Raw genomic sequence first — 23953 nt, forward strand, 5'->3', positions numbered from 1 at the left:
CTTCATAATGAAAAGTATGAATGATAAGCACTTCTGAAGATCAGTGTAGTTTTCCTCAATGAAGAACTACGGCCCTACAAAACTGAGTTTAAAAATGATGTATGTATGGAGCACCTTTTCATCTGCTTTCACCCCAAGATGGGGGAGCAGAATTAATACTGCTTGCTTTCCTTTCAGCTAAACATGTGTTGGGTTTTTTTTAACCACATCCCTTCACTCCGATTTACAAAAGTTTTAGCTTCAAGAATCATTAGTTATTGCCCAATGCAAATAAGCACAAAGTAAAATTATATTAAGTTTGCACAATTGATCTTCCATAATTTTAAACGGTACCTTTTAAAATTTCCTGTAAAATCAGCCTGAAATACTCCCATAGTTGACTGCCATCAAGTAGTGCAGGGTCACTTCGGGAAAACCCATTCTCAGTGATATAAATTATAGGGTTATTATATGTATCCTAGAACAAGAGAGCAGAAGTTTTATTCAGACCAGATGTAAGAAAGCCCATAAAATCAGATGCATTACCCTCTATCTCTTCTAAGCTACAAACTAAAACTAGTTTTCATCAAATTGCACTGACCCTATTAACTTAATTTTCCATGAGCTGACCTTTTATGACTAACAACGGAAAAGCAAAACTGTGCAAATATCCATGAAGACAGTGAAATGACTTATTTTAATGAGAAGACTAAAATATCTTTCCTGCATTAGCATCTGCTTATTGTCACTGCTCCTTAACCCCTTGGTACTGGCAGTCACTGCACGTCCCATTGCCAGGAGTAGCTGCGTGCCAGGAAAACCTTCCTGTTGGCATCAGAAAGATAACTTCTGGAGTTCAAAAGATGGTATAACACTGGTGTGTAATTTCAAACTGTAAAATAGTTATCAAGTACAAAGGCAATAGGAAAACACTAAAGCTTCTACATTTTCTATCTAGCATGCAGTAATTAAATTAAGAATCCCAAGGTGACTTGTTTTTTATATCTTGTACAATGTCTTATGCCATCCAGATGGGCTCCTCAAAAACCCAAAATCACCAATAGTACACACTGGATTCTTAGATCTCTTCATTGACCAGCTAACAGCAGTAAAATGGTCCTGTGAGCCGTTCCTTGATATAACACAGAAGTCAGTGCAAACCCCTTGGCACAACAGGCAACCATAAACTCTCAGTTGCAACGGGCCACATTCAGATTCACCATCCATTGAAACACTTAGCTTCTTGTCTGCATTTTCTTGGTCTTAGCAGTTCAGAGCATAGCAGGCAACCCATGATGATAATTTTTTCCTCATTACTGAATTCTGGAAGACTTGCGTTAAGTAACTCTGCTTTGAATGCTTTGCAGAAATATCAGACTTCACGATGGCTGGATATTCATCATCAACAAATGTTGTCCTGAAAAAATTATCTAAGTTAAAGGACAAAAAGCAAAAGTCGCTTTTTGATTTGCTACAGAGGTTCTACCAATCTCAGTTTAGAGCTATACATGCAAGCCCACTTTGTTTTGTCCAAATATCTTGTTGCAACTGTGCCAGGTTTTAGCACGAGCTTTTAGCACAATATACGCGGCCTTGTAAGCTCTGGTACCAATACTGAGGGTATACCATTTTCACAGCCACATATAGGAACAACTTAAAGCTCATTAATAGTGATCACCCAGTCTCCAAATGTTCTGAAGCAATACTTTTTCATGAATATCAAAGGTCTAAATGATCTTTTCAGATTCCTCAGTCACCTTCATCTTCTAAGGACTGCGGTAAGCCAAAGCGATACAGGGAGCAGGATGCAAGGTTATCATTGATTTTGCTGTAATAATTGACTCTTGAAAATATTAAAAGAAACAAAAAAGGGTTAACTTAAAACATTTTACATTTTAACACATGAAGAAACCTCACTGCACATTTTCTCTGTTATGAGATGCAAATATTTTCTCTCAACTGCATGCTGACTACTGTTAGAAGACTCCAGAGTTGGCAAAAATGCTAAGCACACAAAATCTTCCAAGCAGGCACATAAAATGAAATGAGGATGCAAATTTTCAAAATAGATCAGTGGACAGCAACTACCCAGGAGAAACATAATTCTGATGGGTGCTGGTCACATGAAAATATAATCCTTTCATTTAAATGCCTGAATGGCAGCCTGGCTGTATGTACAAGATGCGTGTTGGAAAAATCCTGACACTTGAGAGCCTTACAGGTAGATTTGTTCTAATGAAAGCATTTATCTCCTTAAGAACTGTGTCTTTTAAAAAGTTCAGTACCACACTCAGCAAGGTAACTAAACTGATCTGTTGTGATTTGAACCTGGTTGGCTGGGTGAGCTGTTCACTCTAGACTATTCCATTCTCCACCACTGTCTGTACCAGCGTTAAGACAAAGAAGATACTGTCAATGCATTTAGTATTTTGCAGTGGTGTGAATTCAACAGTTCCCTCATTAGATCTATATGATACTTATGGCTTTTTATCAGGCTCTACTAGTTTTTAAATAAGAGTTTAGGGCACTGTCCTGGGTTGAGCAGCAGCAGTCATTTTTCTCCTTCTTAGGAGCTAGTACAGTGCTGTGTTTTGATCTTTTGGCCTTGGAACAGTGGTGATAACACCGATGTTTTCAGTTGCTGCTCGAATGTTTGGTCTGGCCAAGGACTTTCTGAGCCTCATGCTCTGCCAGGGAGGAGGGGAGGCTGGGAGGAAGCAGAGACAGGACACCTGACCCAAACTAGCCAAAGAGGTATTCCATACCACAGCACGTCCTGCCCAGGATGTAACTTGGAGTGACCCGGAAGGGGTAGAGGGACTGCAGGGTTGGAGGAGGTATCGGTCAGTGCTTGGCTGGGGGGAGTGGGGTGAGTTATTGGTCGGCTGGTGTTGAGGTGTTGTATTCTTTCCTCTTGTTATTTCCTTTAGCACTATTATTATTGGTGGTAGCAGTAGTGATTTGTGTTATACCTTAGTTACTGGGCTGTTCTTATCTCAACCCGTGGGAGTTGTATTCTTTTTGATTCTCCTCTTCGTCCCTCCAGAAGCAGGGGGAGGGCAAGAAGGGGGGGAGTGAGTAAAAGAGGTTTGTGGTTGGGTTTAAACCACGACAGGCACTGATATCTTTAGCCACCAAGTTGAATGCCTTGGCATTTGCTTATTCAAGAAACCAGCTCTCTTCCTTTTGGACTGCTACTGCTGCAGACTGCTCAATCCCTCTAACTGCAAGAAGGAATTAGCTCAGCTGTCTAAAAACTCATGACTTCCTACCTTTTTTGTCCCTTCTTGATAAGACACAGATCAACTTTAATTTCCTGGATGTGTTGTTAAATCTTGCCAGCATTGGGGATGTGTTTCTAGAGGCTTAAAAGGAATACACCCTCTGTTCAGATTTAGCAGTGGCTGACATAAATGTTTCCTAAAGGACTATTTTTATGCTGCTGAGAGGTCACTGTAAGTTTAAATATCAGGATACTTTAAGCTCTTAAATAGGCATTTTTAATTTTGCTTGCATCCAAACAAAACTACATTGCTTTTAGGCCTTCTGAAAACGCTAGATATTGCTAAACACATCGTAAGCTCTGGTTCAAAGACTATCAATTAGCTTGCTCTTTTACTTGAACTATCTGGTTTACTGCGGTAATTGGAAAAGGCCAACAGTGGCCTTGAATTATTATTTGTTAAGCTAAGAGGTTCCAGCCAGAAATAGGTCTCCATCACCCTAGTGGAATGTAGAAATCAGTCAGCCTTTGCTTCCGAGACTTGGGCTAAATTACACCAAAGTGTGGGCACATATCCTAATAACATATAGGTGTGTACAAAATAACTATCCCAAGGCCTTGCTGTATTGAAACCCAGAAGTGAGAAAGGTCTAAAGAACTTGAAAACAGCAGAAAGGAGGAGGAGGGTTACTAAGATGCAGAGGTTAACAAAATGTATATTTAGGAGGTTATGGATGGTTTAGATTATTATTCTTAAAAGTTTCTGAACCAGAGATTTTGTTTAATCCAAAGCAGGAAACCTGTTCATTAATAAATATGTTTGCACTATATTGTACTATATATTCCCTGGTATTCTCAAGTTCAGGTTACTATGTACTTCTATTTAAAAATGCCAATACAGAACCCCATACTATCTTCTTCTTAAAAGGACAGTATTAGACTTCAAATTAACCTAAGTTCAACTGACTGATCGTAAGGATTTCTGTCAAATGTCTTTTTAAAGACAACATTTACTGCAGCAATCAATTACAAACCCCAGATTTAGACAGTGCCTTCTCTTAAACAAACAGGTGCATACACATCCTTTAGCACAGCAAGACTCAATAAGTTTGTTTACAAAGTAATTCACAATAAATCTCACTGGTAATTGGCTTTTCCTTCCAAGTGCAGCACCAGAAAAACACATTAAATTCTGAGGAGATACTCGCCTGGGCCCTGAGAATGCACCCATGGAAAAGAGGAAGGAATATACCAGGATTCTAAATTTTGAAAGGCAAATTCTTGTAATTTGCAAGAGAACAAATAAGGTCTGAAAATGTTACTTTTGAACAGGGACCTATTAGGCTTTAGTGGGACTGGGTCTGTGTAAACTCTGCTGTTGAGACTACCAGATTTACTACATAAGCTTAAACTGTGAATAAAGAAATCCTTTGCTGTACAAAATCCTGTTCTAACATATTGAGAGTAATGCTGTGTAGAAGACTAGCATTTCTCATTCTAATTTTCAGATTATAAATTACTAAGTACAAGTTATAACATTTAAATGCAACCAGTTATCATTAATTTTTTACATCTCACTTAAACACCAATACTGGAAAAGATTTATGCTTTGTATTAGGAAATGAAGAGAAATAGAACTGCATCCCTGACAAATGTAAATGTCAAGTGAAATTTTCATATTGCCTCATACCTTCCAGAGTAACCTGATTTAGTTTCTATGGCTGTATCTGTGGGTCAGCTAGAAGCAGAAATACAGAAGAAAATGTTCTTATGAGAAAGTGTGCATAAAAGAGTTTTGTGCAGACACCCCAAAATTTGGGGACTATAGACATTAAGGAGCATTTTGTCACCAGAAAGTGAAGGATTGTTCTTTTCTCTTTTCTCCCATCTTCGCTCCCTATCTTCATTCCCTACCTTCATGCTGAATTGAGGCATAACATCAAACTCTCACAGACTCAGTGCCTCCACTTCTATTATTTTTGTGTCCCTCCACACTGACAGCTTGTCTTTAGCAGTTAATTTATTCTGCTCAGGGTACCTCCTAGGGTAGAAATAATTGGAAGAAAATAATTGGAAGAAAATACTTTAAAAACAAACTTGGTGTAAGTTTTAACCAAAACCCTGACACATCTTAGGAAAAATACACCTACATTGCTACTTTAAAAGACTTTACCCTTACTGGGTTAGAAACAGAATGGGTTTAAAGGTTTTCAAATGTCCTACGTCCTAGGTGTGAAATTGGTAGTGAATCACTTGGTGTGAATGATTTTATTTGAAAGGACATTGCTCTAGTTTTCTAATTCTTCACATGCTCTTTGTAAAAATGTTTATATGGAAGATGATGGCCTTTCCATGCTATGCAGTTACAATTGCTTCAACAGATCACTGCACAAGAGAAGTGAACTCCTGACTAATCAAAGCTGGCCTACTTGGAGTTTTTCCAATGCCCTTTCGTTAAATGTAAAGTTCATAATATTAATCAGGCAACTGCTTATACTGGGGATCAAGTGAACATTTTCTAAAATTACAGCTGAGTTTTGTCAAAATGTTAGCTTTCCTTACCAAGTGCGTTCAGAATGTCTGCTTGCTGTCTTCCACTCTGACATGTAAATAACAAAGCCTATTCACTAGGCAGCTCTGTGGGGTTGTAGAGTGCCTGCAGCCCCAGCTGAAGGAATATCAGTATAGGAAAGAAACCACAAGGACTTAGCCAAATTTAAAATCAACACACCACAGAAAACATTCCAAGGGAAGGGCAAGCTGTGCCAGTAAAAGTGGGAAGCATACTGTAAATTTTGGTGGCAAAGGAAAAGCTTCCATTCAAGCCTCTCTGGGATGTTGGCACAGTTTTTGCTGTCATGCTCTGCAGGGGGAAATGACTGGTTGGTCTGTTTGCAGCAGATTCACCAGCCCCGCTTTCTGAATTCTTGAAACAAAGGTTCCTCCACTCTCTGGTGAAAACTGTAATCTCTAGGATGCAGAGGGCAGGCTGCTGCCTATTGAGCAGCCAAAATCTATATGACCAAAATTCTACAGAAATATACCGCTTTTGATGGTATCTTCCTATCCAGATAGGATAACCTGAAGAGGATTTTCCAAGAAACCCTTTCCCTTTGTAGCCTTCTATCTTTGCAATCTTCAAACCAGCAGAAGAAAAGAATTGCCAAACCAAACACTGCCCCAGAAGCATAAAGATGCATATCTTCTCAGTAAAACTGAGATTCAGAAGAGTAGGAAGCCAAATTGAGATTCAGAGTTCATCCAAATCTACTTTGCTTTTTTTCTCCTCAAAACATTATCCTCTCAGCATACAAGAGACCTCAGCCAAGTACTTTGATTCTCACATCATTTTTGGTTCAGCCTCAGTTGCTTTTATTCTTTACAATTATTTTTATTTCTTCTTTCTTCTATTCCTTATGTTCTGCAGGCAAAGCTGCCATTTCCTGTCTTTTCCTAGTGAATGATCTTAGTAAGTCCATACCTATAGAATTAAAATTAAAAAATCTGAAGTGTAGAAGATTCTATGTCTGATTTCTAGCAATCTGACCAGCCTGTTTATGTGCTATAGCCCTTTTCATTTTTACACTGTAATGAGAGTGTGAAAACTTTTCTTTTCAGAGCAGAAACAGTCTTGCATTCGTTACAGAACTAAGCGCGGCTTGTAGCTGAGTCTAAAGAATCCTCTCTAATTTGCTAAAGAAAATATCTGGGAAAAATATGTCCCTCTCAGTGCAAAATAGTCAATGTGAAGTTCAGTACATCAGAGTATACTGATAAGCTATCTAAATGTATTTGCCAAATAAGATACTTGTCTATTGTAAGTCATGCAAAAATATCCTCACGGCTAGGATCCCTGTAAGTATAAACATTCTGATGAAGCAAAACGATTTAGAGTTACAATTAAAAAAAATGGAGTAAGCAAAAAGATACATAGGAAACATAATACTAATCCTTTCCCAAAAGATTGTGCTATCCAAGGGGATCTAGAATATTAATTAGTAAGTTGTTGCAAACCTATAAAAAATCATCCCATAATTACTCTGAAAAAAGTTGCAATTTCAAAGCTACATTGCAGAATAGCATACTGGATTAATTATGCCAGACTGCAGCAATAACCTTGAATTAAAGCTGCAACCTTCTATTTTTAAGAAACAATTGCTTTTCTGGTTGATGAAACCTGTCGTCCCATCAGGTAACAGACGTGACCAGGAAAGAGAAAAGCAATAATGAGTCAATCCAAGCTGTTTGATACATTTCAAATCTTCCTCCCACAGAGTGTAGCTGCCACAAGCTACATCACCAGTCTGGTTCTTGAAAACTCGATCTCCTCCCTGATGGGTGAATGTGTCCCAGACATTAGGGCCCTTTCCATCTGCATTCCAGCCTTCTGCTTGAAAAACTAAACTTGGTTGTTACACTTTTGACATAAAAAGGCATATGTTGAATGTAAATATTTATCACAAAGTAGGCACAAACCCCTCTAAATCCTGTGAGTAAAATGAGTATTCCCTCCCCGCTCCTTATGTCATTTAAAGTAACTAGGAACTTTCAGTTATTAGTATTTGTGTTAGGTTTTGCATTTATTCGTATTTTCACTTGCTGCTAATTATTTGAAAATCCTGTTTTAGAAAGCATTCACAGTTCTGACACTCTTCATACTTCCTTGGCCAAAAACCAGATGTTTGCAACTCTTGAGATATTGCAGGTTTTCACAAAGGGCATTTTCTAATGCAGCTTCCATCCACAAATGCAAAAGATCAGTCCATATCAAAGAAAGCCTTTAGGGTATGAGAAATACATCCAACAAATAGGTACTTACGGCTTTCTGGATGTCCTTTGAAAATCCTGACAGTCTGTTAAAAAGAAAGGAATGCCATTATGAGCCATGGCCCTAGGCACATACAAGCTGAATTAATAATGCAGCTCTGCAAAACTTTTGTATTTTACTTAGCCAAACATTCACAGAAATGAATTTTGAATGCTCAAAACCCACGCACCATTTTCTTCACTTTCAGAGTTTTGGGAAATTTCTTTTCAATTCCAAAATTGAGATAGACAGATTACTTTTAAAAAATTCAAGATAGAGCTGTTGTTTGAGATTACACAGTATTAACATTACGTAGTATTTAAACCAAATAAATGCACCTTTCTTCATGACAAGTCTTTCAGGAACAATGCTGTAGCTGAGGCAAGGATTTCATTTTTAATGTGGAGAGCTCTGTAAACTTACACCCCTGCAAAATGTGGTTGTATAATAAAATTACAAATAACCCCAAAATGGCCAACCTCACTTACATGCAAGATTTTTCAGAGCTCCAGTGAATGCACAGTTCCAAGGTTCCTCTTTAAAAACTAAAATGACATTGTGTGTTAAAATCACGTATAAATTAAATATTAGTTGGGTTGTAAGATTAATAACTATATAATAGCTACATATCAATCCTCAATAAAAGTGTTTTAATAATCAATTAGTATCATAGAAATTAGAGATGGAGGAGAACTATTAGGAGGTCATTGAGTCCATCCCTTGCCAACGCAAGATTGCTCCCTTAAGTATATTCAGTGCTTAATACACATCTGTCTTATTAAATCTAAGTTTAATGCAAGGTTAAGCATATTGAAGGCACTTAATTTAAAGCATTACTAAAATCTGTAATATCACTTCTATAACCTAGCTTTTCAAAGATCATTGTCACATTTCATGCTCTTTACGGGATTTTATTGCTGCATATGAACACCGCTACATCTACATTTGGTTGGTCAGTAAATGAAACTCATATGGGACAACCTTCAAAGTAGGTCAAATTTTAGATCCAGACAGTTTGAGTTTCTCTTAATCTCAGATTTTATCACAGACTTTGTGCTCTGTCTGTATGATTTTCAGAAAAACACAGTACTAAAAGTTTTCTACATCCTGCTTTTGATTTCGATTATGCTGGCTGAAATAAATAGCCATTTTAGAGGAGTGCAGGAAATAACAAATAACAGTAATTCTCTGGTAGTACCTAGAACTTAGAAGCCTTTAAGAGCAGGCTTCCTGTACTGTATTGATACGATATAGCTCTTTTTTCACTACAGTGGGAGCAAAGGGAAGCCAAAAGCTGCCATAATGGGCAGCTAACACACCTTCAGTTAAGAATCAGCAGCTAGAGCGGGTGTTGAACAATTTCGGTTTTTGTCTGCCTTCCTCCAGCAAAGGAGGTGGGAGGGAGGAGGAGAAGCATTTGACTTTCAGCAGATTATGACAGTGCTACTCCAGTGGCCGTTAGCCGCTAAAAAGCCCTGACTGGCGCTGTAGCAACAAACCCACTTTCAAGCACTCCTCATGCTCTTCGAAGAGCCTCTCCGTACAGCCTAGAGTATCTGAGCTAGCTAAATAAAGTGTAGGGAGCAGTCTAGCCAAGGCAACAGAAAGCTTCACATACACTAACATATCCTGCTGAGCCACAATTAGTCTGCACAGAGCTCTGCTCGGAAACCTCCACACTACACAGCACTGCATAGTGCAGACATACCCTGAGTTTTAGTGACCTTTGGGGACAGGAAAGAACAGTGATGAGGAACTGATTTTACATTTCAAGCACATAGGTAAGACTTAACTACCAACTTATCACATAACATGTCACCAAGTGATTAATATGAATTATCATGGAACATGATGCATGTTCCCTGTTCTCTGCATTATGCAATGCATTCCATTATTACAATGGAATAAGATAGAATGTTTTTCCATTTGAGTGAAGCTCATGAAACAGGAATATTACTGATCAGAGTATTTGAGTTTTCATGTACTTTTCCAAGTTAGCTTTTCTTCTAATTCAGATGTGCTTTCACCTTTTGGAATGAAATTTTCCTGGCCTGGTCTCTGCCCAAAAGGTGACATTTTGTTTGAATTAATACAGTTCAACTATTTGGCATATGAAAGAAGTGAAGAAAACCACTTTTACCATTATGAGATTTTTTGCAACTTTTCTTTCTCTCTCTAAAAAAAAAAAAAAATAAAAAATTAAAAAAAAAAAATCAAGCAGAGTTGAAATTTAGCATAGAAATGGCCCTTGGTAAGAAGAAGTGCTTTTGAGTGTTCTGGTGCAAATTGATTTTGATTTGACTGAGTCATGAACCTTTGAAATCTGCACTTTGAGCATGCAGAGTACAATTGGTATGATTTTTTAGCACTTTGAAATATACAGAGTGGAGAAGGTTGTGCTGTGCATAAATACATAGCTGACAGTAAAAAATAAAGTACGCTGTCAGCCCTTGCCTCATCCACTGTGTATCTTGTGATATGTGCAGCAACTGAGTTTGGAATCTACAAGAACTATTGCTTCAATCATGCTGCCTTTAGGTTGGAAGCTGCACAGCTCCAAAGCTTTCAGAAGGAGGAATTCCCTGTTGTGTTTCTTACTTCTGCGGGAAAAGGGTCATCTGAGTAGTGTCTAGACCACATTATAGATTTTTTTTTATGTCTCTCCCACTCAAAAGCCTTAGGAAAGCTCATTAAAAATACATTAAGAGCACATTAAGGCTGCACATCTAGCCACTCAAAAGGCAGGAAATTATAATGTCATTCTATATGCACACACAATTCTCATTTTAAAAATTAGCTAGTAGAGCTATGCGCATTGCAGGACTCGAGTTAGAATCTGGCCCAGAATATTGATTCCCTAGGAACAGTGAGCTGTTCAGTCTATTAGGTAAAGCTAACTGAGCTCGTTAAAAGGTACCAAGCATGGGCAAGTACTCTCACTTTCAGCAATAACCAAGGCTACATCCTCATAGACAATTTTAGATCTACAACTCCCATTTAGGTACTGAAATCAATGGGAGTTAAATGCCTGCAAGCTGCAGGGTATAATATGAGAAAATCAGATCTATATGTATTTTAAGGGTCTCTAAACACACATTTATGAAGGGATAGACTTTGGGGGTGGTTATGGCTGTAGGTGGCCCTGTACGTTATGGGTTTACATTCCCTAATCTGCCACGTATTTTTGTATCATGCTGGACAAATCACTTTATGAGCACCTCCATTCAGTTGGGAACATGATACATGTCCCTGGGGGAAGACCTCCACAATTCCAACTGTTAACCTCTCAGTTCACTGTTTCTCATGTTCTTTGGAGTTGAATTCCTAACTGAGGAACCCTTATGATTGTCAATGTCTGATGAGATGGTTCTCCCATCCAGTTTTGGAATAGCAAATAGTAATCTACTTAAATTATCTCTAGAGAAAGGAAATCCTCAAGAACTAATTGGAAAATAACTTGTATGTACTTTTTTTTTGCCCCCATCCTCAATAGCTAGTGAACGGTTCCTCCTCCATTTCTATTACCTAACCATATTTCTGAGATTTGAAACATCTTTTACCCTCTTCTTACTACTCAGGCCAGAAGTGTTTAAACAGAAGTGCCACATGGATTTACATCAGATGTAGCATCTACATAACACAGCAAACACTCTCCTTTCTGAATCCAGACTTTTCGTTCACTTAAAACTTCCTTAACACTTTGGCAGCTAAAAATTTACACCTTTAATTTGATATGCTATTGTAGCTGCACCCCAAGCAAATCCAACTGGAAAAGCAATATCCTCTGGCACCGGCTCCAGAGGACAGGCGAATACGCAGCATTATGCAATGCTATGGAGATGTGGGCTTCATTTGCAGACAACAGTTTCTGGCTTGATCACTCTTCCACTTGTTACAAGCAGATTTTATACTGAAGACAAAAATAAACCCTGTGCAGCTTCACACACTGAAGGGCAAGCCATGCACTTTGCATATCTCAGGATTAAAGCGGAGTGGTTCAGTCAGCTAACAGCGAAAGTGGAAAAGGCAGCAGTGGAAAAGCCTAGGGTGGTCACAGTAAAGGGGCATCACCTACTAGTACAAAGCGTTAGTAGACAGAACAGATCCTTGTACCCCTTCACTTCCCTCTCACCTCCCAGCCAAAGGACTTTTTGGATGCTCTACTCAACATAAATCCTTAGTCATCAGGCAAAAAGTCATTTCCATCCCTTTTTGTAAGCTTCAAAAACCGGCACCATCTCTTCTTTTCTGGCATCAGATAGCTATTTTTTTCTCTCCCAACACCAAAACAACTTGCCTGCAGTACGTGAGAAAGGATGTTTTGGATATTACATGTGTAGCAGTTGAAACCAATGAGTAGAAGAAGAAGATTTGTATGAGCATACAGACAGAACAGCTATCTTTCTTCTTTAAAATGCCGTGGATGTTCATTTTTTTCTAAGTCAGCAATGACAACCTTACAGCATGTGTGCCAGAATCAGCATCTGCAGAACAGCCCTCAGGTCTCTTCCTCTACCTTCTGTCAATTCTGTTACCACTCTCCTGTCAGCAGGCTGGGAAGGGAGCAGCAGCAGGAGGACGAGTCAAGGTATGGTTGTAGCAAGTGGGGTGGGCTGTGAGCAGTTTACTGTCCCTTCCCAAAAAACCTACAATACCGGGCACACTAGGTGGCACTACTGCAATTTTTTTTTTTTTTTTGTGGACTTAAAGGAGTTTTTTTCCCCAATTTATTATAATACAATAATCACACTGCTTTTGCAAAGGTCAGTACCTGCACCTATTGGACTGCTGGGCAACAACGTATGACCACTACTAATTTTTTCTTCTTCTTTGCTCCTCTAGCACCTTTTTGATTTCACAGTCTTTCTGGGTTAGGACATACTCCTGCAAACCATTATACACGTAAGTTATACTTTCTTTGATAACAAAAATAAGATAAACCTTAACATACCCAGAAAAGCCACTAGCACAGCTAATGCACATACTTTTGCCAGAATTGCACACAATAAAAGAGTTAGATTCTCAGGGAAAAAAAACAAACCCACATAATCCTTTGTAGAGATGCAGAGAAGCTGATTTAATTCCACAGTGCACATTGCAGAACCAGACAGTGCAGATGCAATGCAAAATAAATCAGGCTTTCACAGCAGGCATGCACTTCCTCAAGTGTCTTTCAAAGGAAAGGTAAAAGCCCCTTGAATACAAAGGACCAAAGGGGGAAATGAGGAACAACATACCAACTTGTTCCCAAAACACATGCTGACATATGTTCTAGGCAAACATACACATACCTTACGTGTTTTATACAGATGACCAAAAATTGATGCCATGAACTAGTTAATGGTCTCTGATCTCCTCAGGCTTTCATTTGCAAGAAGGTAAGCTTTGGTCAGTTAACAGTAAAACTCACCAGGGACACCTGAAATCATGATTAATAGGTATTAATGAACCAGAGTAATAATGCATATTTTTTACATCATTGAATGTTATTGGTAGGTACCTTCGAAAATGTGACATTAAATCTTTTCCCAGAAAATCATACAATTCAATTTCACAAGAGATATAATAAGTATGTAACTCAATAACAGGGGGTGAGGGGCAGACAGGAGATGGTAGCAATAAAAACCCAATAAAAAGTTTTATGAAATGCTTAACCATAAAAACAAGGCTAAAAAGTATGACTGCTTATTCCCTAGCAGGAATCAACAGAGCCAGAGATGGAGCTTAGAAGACATTGAGTGGGAGGAAAATACTCAATAAGCAGTCTGGGGAAGAGTGAACAAAATTTGCCTCAGAGGTTAAGGCAGATTTGCAGCAATGAGATACCCGGCTATGCCAGATAAGTAGGTAGATACTGAAAGATGCAGAGCTTCAAAATCCAGAGAAGCTGCGTTTATAGCAACTAATATCAAACTCTTCTGGCAACACGATTCTGGATTTGTGACCCCACTTCTGGTTGTATTTCTGGACTCATGAACCCACCCCTTCTTGCAAGAGCTGGACTTGGCAATAATATTTCCACTAGACCCACTGCACATGATGGCACCTGGGATGCACCCACCTTCTTACTCTGGTAATTTTCACTACATCTAACAAATTACCTGAACCCAACCTAAATGTCAGTATTTCACTGTCCCATTGTTTTGTTCAACATATATAAATACAAAACTGTGGAATATCTCAGTTCTACCTTGAGGCAAATTTTTTTCCAGACTAGGTTTTGGGATTTTACATTTACACTGGCACAAACTACATGTAACTAAATCAACTCAAGCTGAGTATTCCTAAGAATAAATCAAGCAGTTCTTGGATACCCAAATGTATCTGGACAAAGATGTTAATCAATAAATCAATGAAGACCAAGAGTAATTGGCACTGATGCTAAGGGTTGGTAACCTAACTTTGTAAAATGCTAGGTATTACATTAAGGTGAAAGATGAACAGGCTTTGGTGTTGACCCCTTAAGTCAAGTCATGTGGATTAATTATTATCAGAGTAATTATATCTTGTCAAAATTAGTTTTTCCTGACTGATGTTTCCTAATTACATGTCATAAATATGTTTAATAGTATTTACTAGGGAATTTAGAAATTAAACTTTGAAAGAGTTGTGAAAATTAAAATCCCTTTCCTGACATTTTACACTGTGCAGGAACAGAAGGATGTAACTGCTTTGGAAGCATGACTGTATGTCTCTGAAACAGGCAAAGACAGAAGTTCCTATATTCTGTGAGTTGTCTTTGTAATAGCTATTCATAAATTTAGCTTCCCTCCCTGGCAATATAATGGAACAGCTATTGAGAAAACAAATTTACTAAAACATGTTGAAGTCTGCCAGACAAACTTGATTTTTTAATAGTAATACAAAAGTAATGAATAGAGAGCAGAAGCTATACTGTCACATGTCTGAATTTTAGCAGTATACTGTTTTCTGTGGGCTATTTTAGCACTGAGCTCAAGACGTTCTCAATTAAGTTATAAAGACAGTTTCCACCTTACGTTGTGGCTGTAGTAGAGGACTCCTAACTTTGATCCTCTAAACTGAACATTAAATTAGAAGGCTCTGCTGTATTGTTGATTAGCCTTCTGTCTCCTATTTCAAATGTATCGAAATTCTGCTCCCAAATTTAAATCAAATTGGAAATGAACTATCATGTTGACTGAAATGAAGGATGATAATAAACAATGAAGGGTAATGATAAACAACAACTTTGAAGGGAGGCATTTAGTGCAGTACACAAACATTAGTATTACTTCTGATCTCATTTAATAGCTTCAATAATGAGCTAGAAGAGGGAGTAAATGGTACATTAATGAAATCTGCAGATCTATTAAACTAGGAGGAGCTGAGCACAGTGCTGAAAATGGAGAAATAATACAAGGGGTCACGGGAAGATTAGAAACATGGGCAGAATATTGCAATGAGATTCAGTTTAGAAAACAGAAGAATATTTGGGTAAAAAAATCAACAGGTGGTAACAGGTAAAAGTCTGGAGAGCTTTCATAATGGAAGAGATTTAAAATTAAGAACATCGGGAAAACTAGGCAAGAATCTGTAATTGAGCAGCAGAGAAAAACAGTGAAATTTGGGCAAAACTATTAAAGAATAAGCAAAGAAGTAATGACTCATCTTAAGCATCTCTACAACCATCAGCTTTTTCTGCATTTAGTCTGGGCACTGGAAAAACAGGCTCTAAGTCAGATAGTTAGAAATTCTGCAGCTATGGAATTTTTTCCTGGAAGAAAACTTAAAAGTAACCCATCCATTTAACAGAGAGTTGTCCTTCATGAGGTGAATGGCAGAACAGCGAGCCACTGGCTAAAAGACCATAAAAGAGCATGAGACCGAAGAAATAAAATATTCTCCTACTGCTTCTGGTAATCGCATCATGAAGCTTGAATTTTTTGATATTGCTGAGGAAACTGCTGATGTAATGCCAGCTGCTATGAGCTTGCCAATACCGGATATATGTGCACAATATCTTGGAGAGCTAAAGCTAGTTGTGAGCAAGTTAATTCCAGTTGAAGAGCTCACACAAATTAATCTTGCTGGGAGTAACTCTACACAAGCTACTGTGGAGTGCCAAATTAGTGTTACATCACTCCCTGTACCAGACACAGTTTTGGCCATTTTGCATGGCACAGAATTAGGATGTACAGTATGTATGTAAAGTGATATACCAAGTTGGTCATCAGTCTTCAAAAGTCCTTGGTAGCTTTTGACTGCTGAAGGCATCGTCCTTTATTGTTGAGTGCCTCCATACAGTTTTTTAAGTGGGCTTGGCCGCTCAGGAGTTTGTCACTGTCACTACGTTGTGACCCAACACTAAGTGTGCAGATAGCAAGGCGCTGATCCACTGCTTTAAATTTGCACACTTCACTAGAAAACCTGGCAAAAGCCTTTTCATGTAAAACCATGCTCTATTCATTTATATCTCAGCATGTCCTGCCATTCCTCGTGTCTGGATTGTTCATCTTCTAGGTGAACATGCTTAAAGGCAATGAGCCATCATGCAAAAATGTCAAGATTAAAAAAAAAAAAAAAAAGAGGATATATATGAAAACCAATGTAAAAATCATCAGAAGCAGAGACAGACCCCTTGGTTTCTCGTGAATGTGACTTGTTTGCTGAGAAAGCAGCTCTTCACTGATGTTTCAGGGAGACCTGCCTATGTTTTACAGGAATTGAGAGTTTCAAGCTGTTTGTAGAGCTACCTACAGGCAAACTTGCTTGATATGATTTTGCCAGGAAAACATCTGGTGTACGTAATCAGACTGGCTGCAACTGATTAGAATGACACATCTGAGTGATTTTAAACTAAATGTGTTAACATTTTTAAAATAGAAGGCAAAGAAATCTTATGTGTGTGTGAAAGCAGTGTAGTTTCCCTACTTATGTCATGAATCTGCAGGCTATTTCACTACACAGCTGAATTTTCAAAATCATGTACATATAATCCTTGCTGCACATACCACATTCTGCTTAAAACCAGTATGTCCCATTTTTTTACAGTATGTACTTCAAAATCCTAGCACCTTATCCAAGAGTTATCTCACTCTGGAAGATCATGTAAGTGTCCAAATGAATGCAAATCCAGAGAACAAATCTGACTCTTTTGAAAATGTGGGCCCAGTGTCTGCCTGTTATGATGCTTCTGAAACTTCTCCCTTGTTAACAGCTAAATCATATTTACCCTTAGAAACATATCACTTGGATTTTATTCCTGGGAGATTACATATGTGATGTCTGTATTATTCTCCCACTCTAACACTCACAACTTCCATATTTCCCAGCACAGCTTTTGCTTGCTTTTGACCACATATGCATCAACAAGAAGAAGCCAAAGCAGGAAATAACTTACGGAGTCTGTCCTCCCCACCCCATGCACTCATCCACCCACAGCCCCTGCTGCTGTTGCACTCCCAGGAGGCACAGGTGTGTGCTCCCGTCACAACACTCAGTTGTTGACAAGTTTGAGTGTTTACAGGGATGATGAAGCTTTGTCTCACAGTCTGTCAACCTCCTACTGATTTCAGTGGAAATCACCAGTCAGCGCCAACCAAATTTGATAGAAAACTACAATTTGAGAGAATACATGGCTGAATAAATGGACAGACTGATATTGTTTTTGTAACTGATGGAAAGCCTGAAAAGTAGGTGCAACTATAATACTAGGCACCAAAGAATATACTCAGAGGAGACACATTACCGTTGAGGATACTATGGGAAATGCTTCAAGCAAGATGCCGTAAGACCACACAAAAGCAAAACTCAAAATTCTCAGATAAACCTGGCTTTAAAACTGAATGACCATAGACGCACTTTTCGATTTTTCAGTTCTATGCAGGTTTTCTCACCAAAGCACCAATAACCTAAAAAAAAAAAACCCTTAACACTTTTAACTGCTTTTTCCTTTCAAGGCTTTTTTTTTCAGCACATAATTGAATAAACTAGGAAAGGATTCTCCTTAGAGCAATTTTATACTTGGGATATATTGACTAAATGGAATTATTTTGTCATTTGTTACATGTATTAAGTCCTGTAAAGTCCCACATTTTGTTTTCAGAATAAGCCAGAAATAGTGCAACTGGTTTTTACAGCAGTGAAACTGTATCTTTCATTTTCTTTTCTTAGAGAAATGTTGTTTCTAATGTCATTGACTATGACTGATGACACTGACTATGACTTTAGCAAATACGCTTGAAAAGCTTCTTCCACCAGTCGGGATTAAGAAATCTCATTATATTAGTGCATTTACATAAAGTTCACTTCCCTATATATGGAACTATCTACAATTAAGCAGCAGCATACTATGAGAGACAGTAGTTGATATTACTTTTCAAAAGATTTGTGCTATGCCATTATGCTGTAAATATTTTTTCCTTTTGCAAGAAATACTACCCATTGTACTCTTCATTTTTACCTTGCAAAATATTAGTGAACACTACTGCTTGCACCTGGAAAGGGAGATAAGTAGGTACAGCAGTACTTTAATTTGACAAAGTAATCCAGATACCTATTTGAAATGCAGCAAATTCAGGTTCTTTTCCAAACAACTTATGTTTTATATGTATATTATTTTTGGTCTTCCAAACAGTATTACAGATGTGCAGCAATGTCTCAGGATTATGTTATTCTGGGAATTTCACAAAACACATACCTGACCCTGAAGCTAAACTAATGGAATCAAAAGAAAAAAAATAAATCAATACAACTGTTTAATATAGCTCTCTTATGCTTGATTTAAATGCATGAATAAAAAAAAAAAAAAGATTAAAGGATACAGTACATATAAAGGTGCAGCACTGACCCTTTTTGTCATCACACAGGTTGCCTACTTAACAAAAAGTCACACGGATGAATACAGTATCTCATTCAATTTAAGCTTTTTAGCTCTTTCCTCATATTTTAGCTTGGCACAAAGAAAATTGAACAGTTGCATAGTATAGATGAAATCAGAAACATTTTTCTCTTTCTGATGAAATACTAGACAATTTTGTAAGCACACAACAAAAAAAAATGGAGGCTATGAGTTAGCAAGCCTGTTTTTGGATCTAGGTCCTTTGTATCTCTCTTTTAATTGCCTCTTTCAAACTAAACTTCTGGATACATCTAGTAAGGGTTGTTGTATTAAAGCTTTTGGCCCCTGACTGATCAATATCCAGTAGGAGGCAATAAAGCTGCCAGGATGTGGAGGTTGGGTGAACATACATACCAAGCTCTTAGAAAATTTGCTGGTTCCTTACATTCCCATGGAGGCCTGCAGAAAAATAGTGGATGTTTATAATGAAAAGTTTACATCATGATCTATGAGACAGACTGGGATGGGGAACACAAAGGCAACCTTTTATTTTCTAGACTTTGAAAAGCAGATTTTGTGAATTACCATTATTTTAGCTGAATACATAAAATGCAGCTTGTTAAATGTATTTAAAAACCGTACCCTGGTGGTGCTGCTACCCACATCACTTTCCTCTGAGTCTCTCAGCCAAGGCAAGAAGCTGCAGTAATAGAAAGATGTTACCTTTTATATGGACTATTACTACAGATTGTCATTGGTTTCAGTTACTTGTTTCCTTGTCAAAGACTGAGTAACTTTATGTTGAGTTCCAAGTTCTGCAGCAGAGTGTGATCTACTGATTACCAATTACGTTTATACTCTGCTTCTGGACTGCATTCCTGATCTTAGCGTCTGGGGGTTTTTTTTAAACAACTTTTGGCAACAGTAGGAAAATATCACGGAAAGTTTGGTTTGGCCTCTGAACTCTAGCATGGAGCCTGCTCAATCTCTGTAGGAACAGCCCAATCCACCTAACATAAAGAAGCTGAGAGGGGCTTAAGTGTCATTCTCAAAGTGGACTTTGGCAGATTATACAACGAAACCCTAACAAGTTCTCCACTGAGCTTATGTAAAGTGTATTTCTTCTAATGCTTATATTGGGTCCAAATTTTAATGAATCTTAACCAACAGGAAAAGAGAGGTATGCTGAGAACGATGTGTTATTGGTGTCCCAATTTTGATTCACTCCTTCAGTATCTGGAGATGCTAAAGCTATCTTTTCTTCCTGAAAAAAAAAAAAAAAATCTCATGTTTTAGACACCTCTGATCCATGTGATGACAAATTTGAGACTGAAAAGAAAAAGGTGGTCAGACACATGGTCCAAAACAATGAGGAACAGAGTTGTTAGCTGAAATATTTGCAGGAGTCTAGTACTTACTTTGCCAGAGTCAGGTTGGAATGTGCACTCACTGCCAGATGCGTGTCCTAAGCAGCATGTATTAGCTATCCTGCACTGAACTCCTCTTCTTTTTTTTTTTGCCATTCTGGCTGTTTCATTGAGAAAAAAATGCATACGATGCACAATGCTGCAATATGACAGAATATTTGGTTCTAATGGAACTGTCATTTTTCCACATAATTTAGAAAATTAGTTAAAAATAATTTAGAAAACATAATATAGAAAAATCATAATAATCTCTGGCTTAAAAAACACATTTTCTTCCTTTAAAATGCATTAGTGTGAAATTCCTCAGAGTGCAGTGGAAAAATGCAAATTCTAACACATATCCAACATGTAGAATACAAAAATATTCCCATTTTGGACTCTATATGAACACAGCTTCTATGAACAAAATCAACACAAGCTTTCCATTAAAGTCACTGGAAGTTGGATCAGGTCTTAGCTTTCACCAGAACAACCCGCTTAATAAACCCAAATAAAAGAACAAAAAACACGAAAATTGAATGGTACCCAAATCTTTTCCTCCAAGAAAATGTTTTCTTTTCATGTAACTGCAACCAATATCTTAACAACTATTTTCTCAGACCTCTTTCAATATGGCAGAACTTCCACTATGATAATAGAAATTGCAAGATGGGTTATTTTTTCATTATTTCAATCTCCCTCTCCCTCTCCCAGTCAAGATTAGCCAACTCCTCATTAACATATGCTAGACTTCTAAGGGTGTTCTAAAGACTGTAGGTTGTGTGTTTCTCCTGCAGTTACAGCACAGACTCTTGGATTGATGCCTAGAACAGACCCAAGATGTGAACCTCTCAGCATACTCTCTCATGTGCTATTGGTTATAAAGCTTGTAATTGTTGTACAGCTGGATTACTGCCTTAAGCATACCTTTGCCATTCAAGGACAAAATTTAAATGACACAAAACCTTTGTTCTCCTAGCAAAATTCAATGAGAATGTCAGTATGACAAAGCAAGCTGGGTATGCTTTTTAATTCAGAGATGATCTCATGATTAGCACAAATTCTGTTTCTGGCAGTACCTGCTTATTTTGCATGAAATACTTTCCAGCCATTAATTTGCTTAGGAATTGATTTATTCTCTTCCCTATTTAAAAATAAGGTGCTATTAATTTTTTGAAAATTTTCAATTTAATTTTTTTCCCTTGAATGTTCTGAGTTTTCAGATGAGAAGTCTTCACAGATGGAACAATGGAAAGAGAACAAAATAAGTAGGAAATAACACTGTCAAAAGAGAAAGAATTCTTAAAAAAATCAACTGATACCAATTGTTTCCTGATACAATACCGTAAGCATGCCAGTGCAAAAAGATTCCAGTGCTGGTTTTCACAGATCTTTCTCTGTCTCTGAAAAAAACACTGTACAGGAGAGCAGAGTCCCTAGAGAAAAGAGAAATGGTTTCTCAAAAGCCATACAAAAGATCAATATCAGGATTAGGAAAACATTTAGATCTTTCATCAGGCAAATGTACTTTTCAGGAGACAATACCTATCTGTACCTTCCCACATCTACTAAAGAATTTTCTGGCACTAAGCACATTTCTGAAGAGTTAGGAAAACATGTAGATAGATATTTGCTTTACAATATAGTTATAAAAATGGAAATCTAAAAGTTCTTTGTTAGCTTTGTTTTTTTATATTTATGAACATAATGAAAATAATTTTACAGTGCTGCTTTTTTCTGGAAAGCATGTTTGTAGAAATGCTCAGCAGAGTATGAAACTTCGTATAATCCTTCAAAAACTGACATTAACACAGCTTTATGGCTCAAATGTTAAAATGTAAGAAAGAAGACATGAAAATCAAAATCATGTATCCAAGCTCTGCTTTTCTATGCCATAATACTGCTGAGTGGACGCTGAAACGTACCTTTTTACCCATAACTTTGCAATAGCAAGTTTCCTGTACTAAATTTACTTTGTATTTTGGAAGTTTAAAAGTTGAATGATTGCCTATTAAAGTCAATACTACAGAATCTCAGCTTCTGCAGAGAAGGAAATCTTAAAGGCTTGTGTTCAGTATACAACCAATTCAAACATGAACACTGTAATGACATTAGAGATTACCTTTTTATCATTCAAATTTCTCCTATAAATCTGTAAGGGAAAGAGGTGATTTTATAAAAGACATAATTATAACTGCTTTTGAAGTGAGTTGTGATCACAATCTACTAAAAGGGTGGATAAGTATTTGACTAGGACTAGAATTTTAACACGTGGCATATCTATCTGCAAACAGTAGCTTTTTCATTGAACAGCATCAAAAAACTGTTGCACTTTTCTATTGTGGTTTATCTGTTTCATTGCCCACACAGCACTTTAAAATTTATCCTCTTAACAATCATTAAAACTTTAACACAAGTTCTTCTCAAACTGTATTTGTGTATATATAATGTAGATATTCATCATTACGATAAATGAAGGAAAGTTTTTTTGAACACTGGAAATAAGTAGTCAAAAAAATTGTTCAGCTGTTTGAACCTAACTTAGGCGAATCTATGGAGTAATGCCATTACAACACTCACAGCATCTGATACCTGTAACCTCTCCTGACTTCACTCATCCTGCTCATTTTTTCAGGCACCATGTCTCTTTACAATTCTTTGACCATTGTGGAGTTTCTTCTAGGTGCTAGTTTACCCTGCAGTCACTGCATCATTTAGCGAGCTAAATGCTTGCATGTACTTATTCCAAGAGGAACCTTAACAAAATGACAGGAAAGAATTCAAGTTTCCAAACATTGGCCATCTCATAATTTCATTTGTTTCTTAAAGTTCCGCTTTTTTCCACACATGGCCCATACCATTGAAAAATGAGCGTAGCTTGGGTAATCTGAATAACTCCACCAAATAGGAGTACGTTGGTAATAAAAGCACTGAAAAGAACATTTCTACATGAAGGGTTCTACGTGACAAATTTCAAAGTGTTCAGATAAGAAGGATGCTTAAAGCTGTGTTAGAAAAAATCCAGAACCTTTCACTTAAGAAAAAGCAAACTGTTACATGAATTAAGATCACAAAGTTGGATGAAATGTAATTTTTTCCAAAACTTTCTAAGTAAGTGACCTAGAATAAAACTGATCTTTGGTTAATGATCATATCGGAGAAATTTCAGCTATGAAGGTGAAAGTTTGACAAACTCACAAATAACTGAAAAGGACAGAACGAAAACCTTAAGGGAACTATGAATGCCACTATGTTTCCCATCTAGAATACCATTGCTAGTACTCTTACAACACAGTACAGACAGCAGAGTAAGGTGATCTATGGAACAGCAATTTATCATTAATAAAGAGGAAAATCATCATGAAGACTGCAGATGAGATCATGGATCATCTAGAAGACCACCTACCGAAAAAAACGAAAAGGGGGAAAGAAATTCTGTTTTAGCCAGCTTCAGTTTCTTACTAGACTGACCCTTGAACCACTAAGTCATCAATTTCCTAACATCCAGTTTTACTGGCCAATTTCTCAGCAGAACATGACATGATCAATGATCTGAAAGTTTTTAGCTGGTTGTATTGATCAAATATATAAACAAAACACAACTGTCAGCTGCTCTGAGTTTACTGCTGATGAAGTGATATTTAAAACAATTAATGAATTAATGCTTGAACATAGAAGAAAAAAGACTGATATAAAAGAGTAAAAATGTTTAGTGCTCAATTAATAATTTGCCTTAT

General features: G+C 37.4%; 1 protein-coding gene across 1 annotated transcript; it reads right to left on the reverse strand.

The window, feature by feature from the left end:
- Window positions 1-322: 322 nt before the first annotated feature.
- Window positions 323-15896, reverse strand: LOC136006532 (cytosolic beta-glucosidase-like). The gene is given in 6 exon segments (XM_065664568.1): window positions 323-454; window positions 1109-1168; window positions 1270-1450; window positions 7319-7589; window positions 11731-11803; window positions 15879-15896. Coding segments are annotated over 6 exon segments (735 nt in total).
- Between the last annotated feature and the right edge of the window lie 8057 nt (window positions 15897-23953).

Source organism: Lathamus discolor, chromosome 1 (genome assembly GCF_037157495.1).
Source record: "Lathamus discolor isolate bLatDis1 chromosome 1, bLatDis1.hap1, whole genome shotgun sequence".
NCBI lineage: Eukaryota > Metazoa > Chordata > Aves > Psittaciformes > Psittacidae > Lathamus > Lathamus discolor.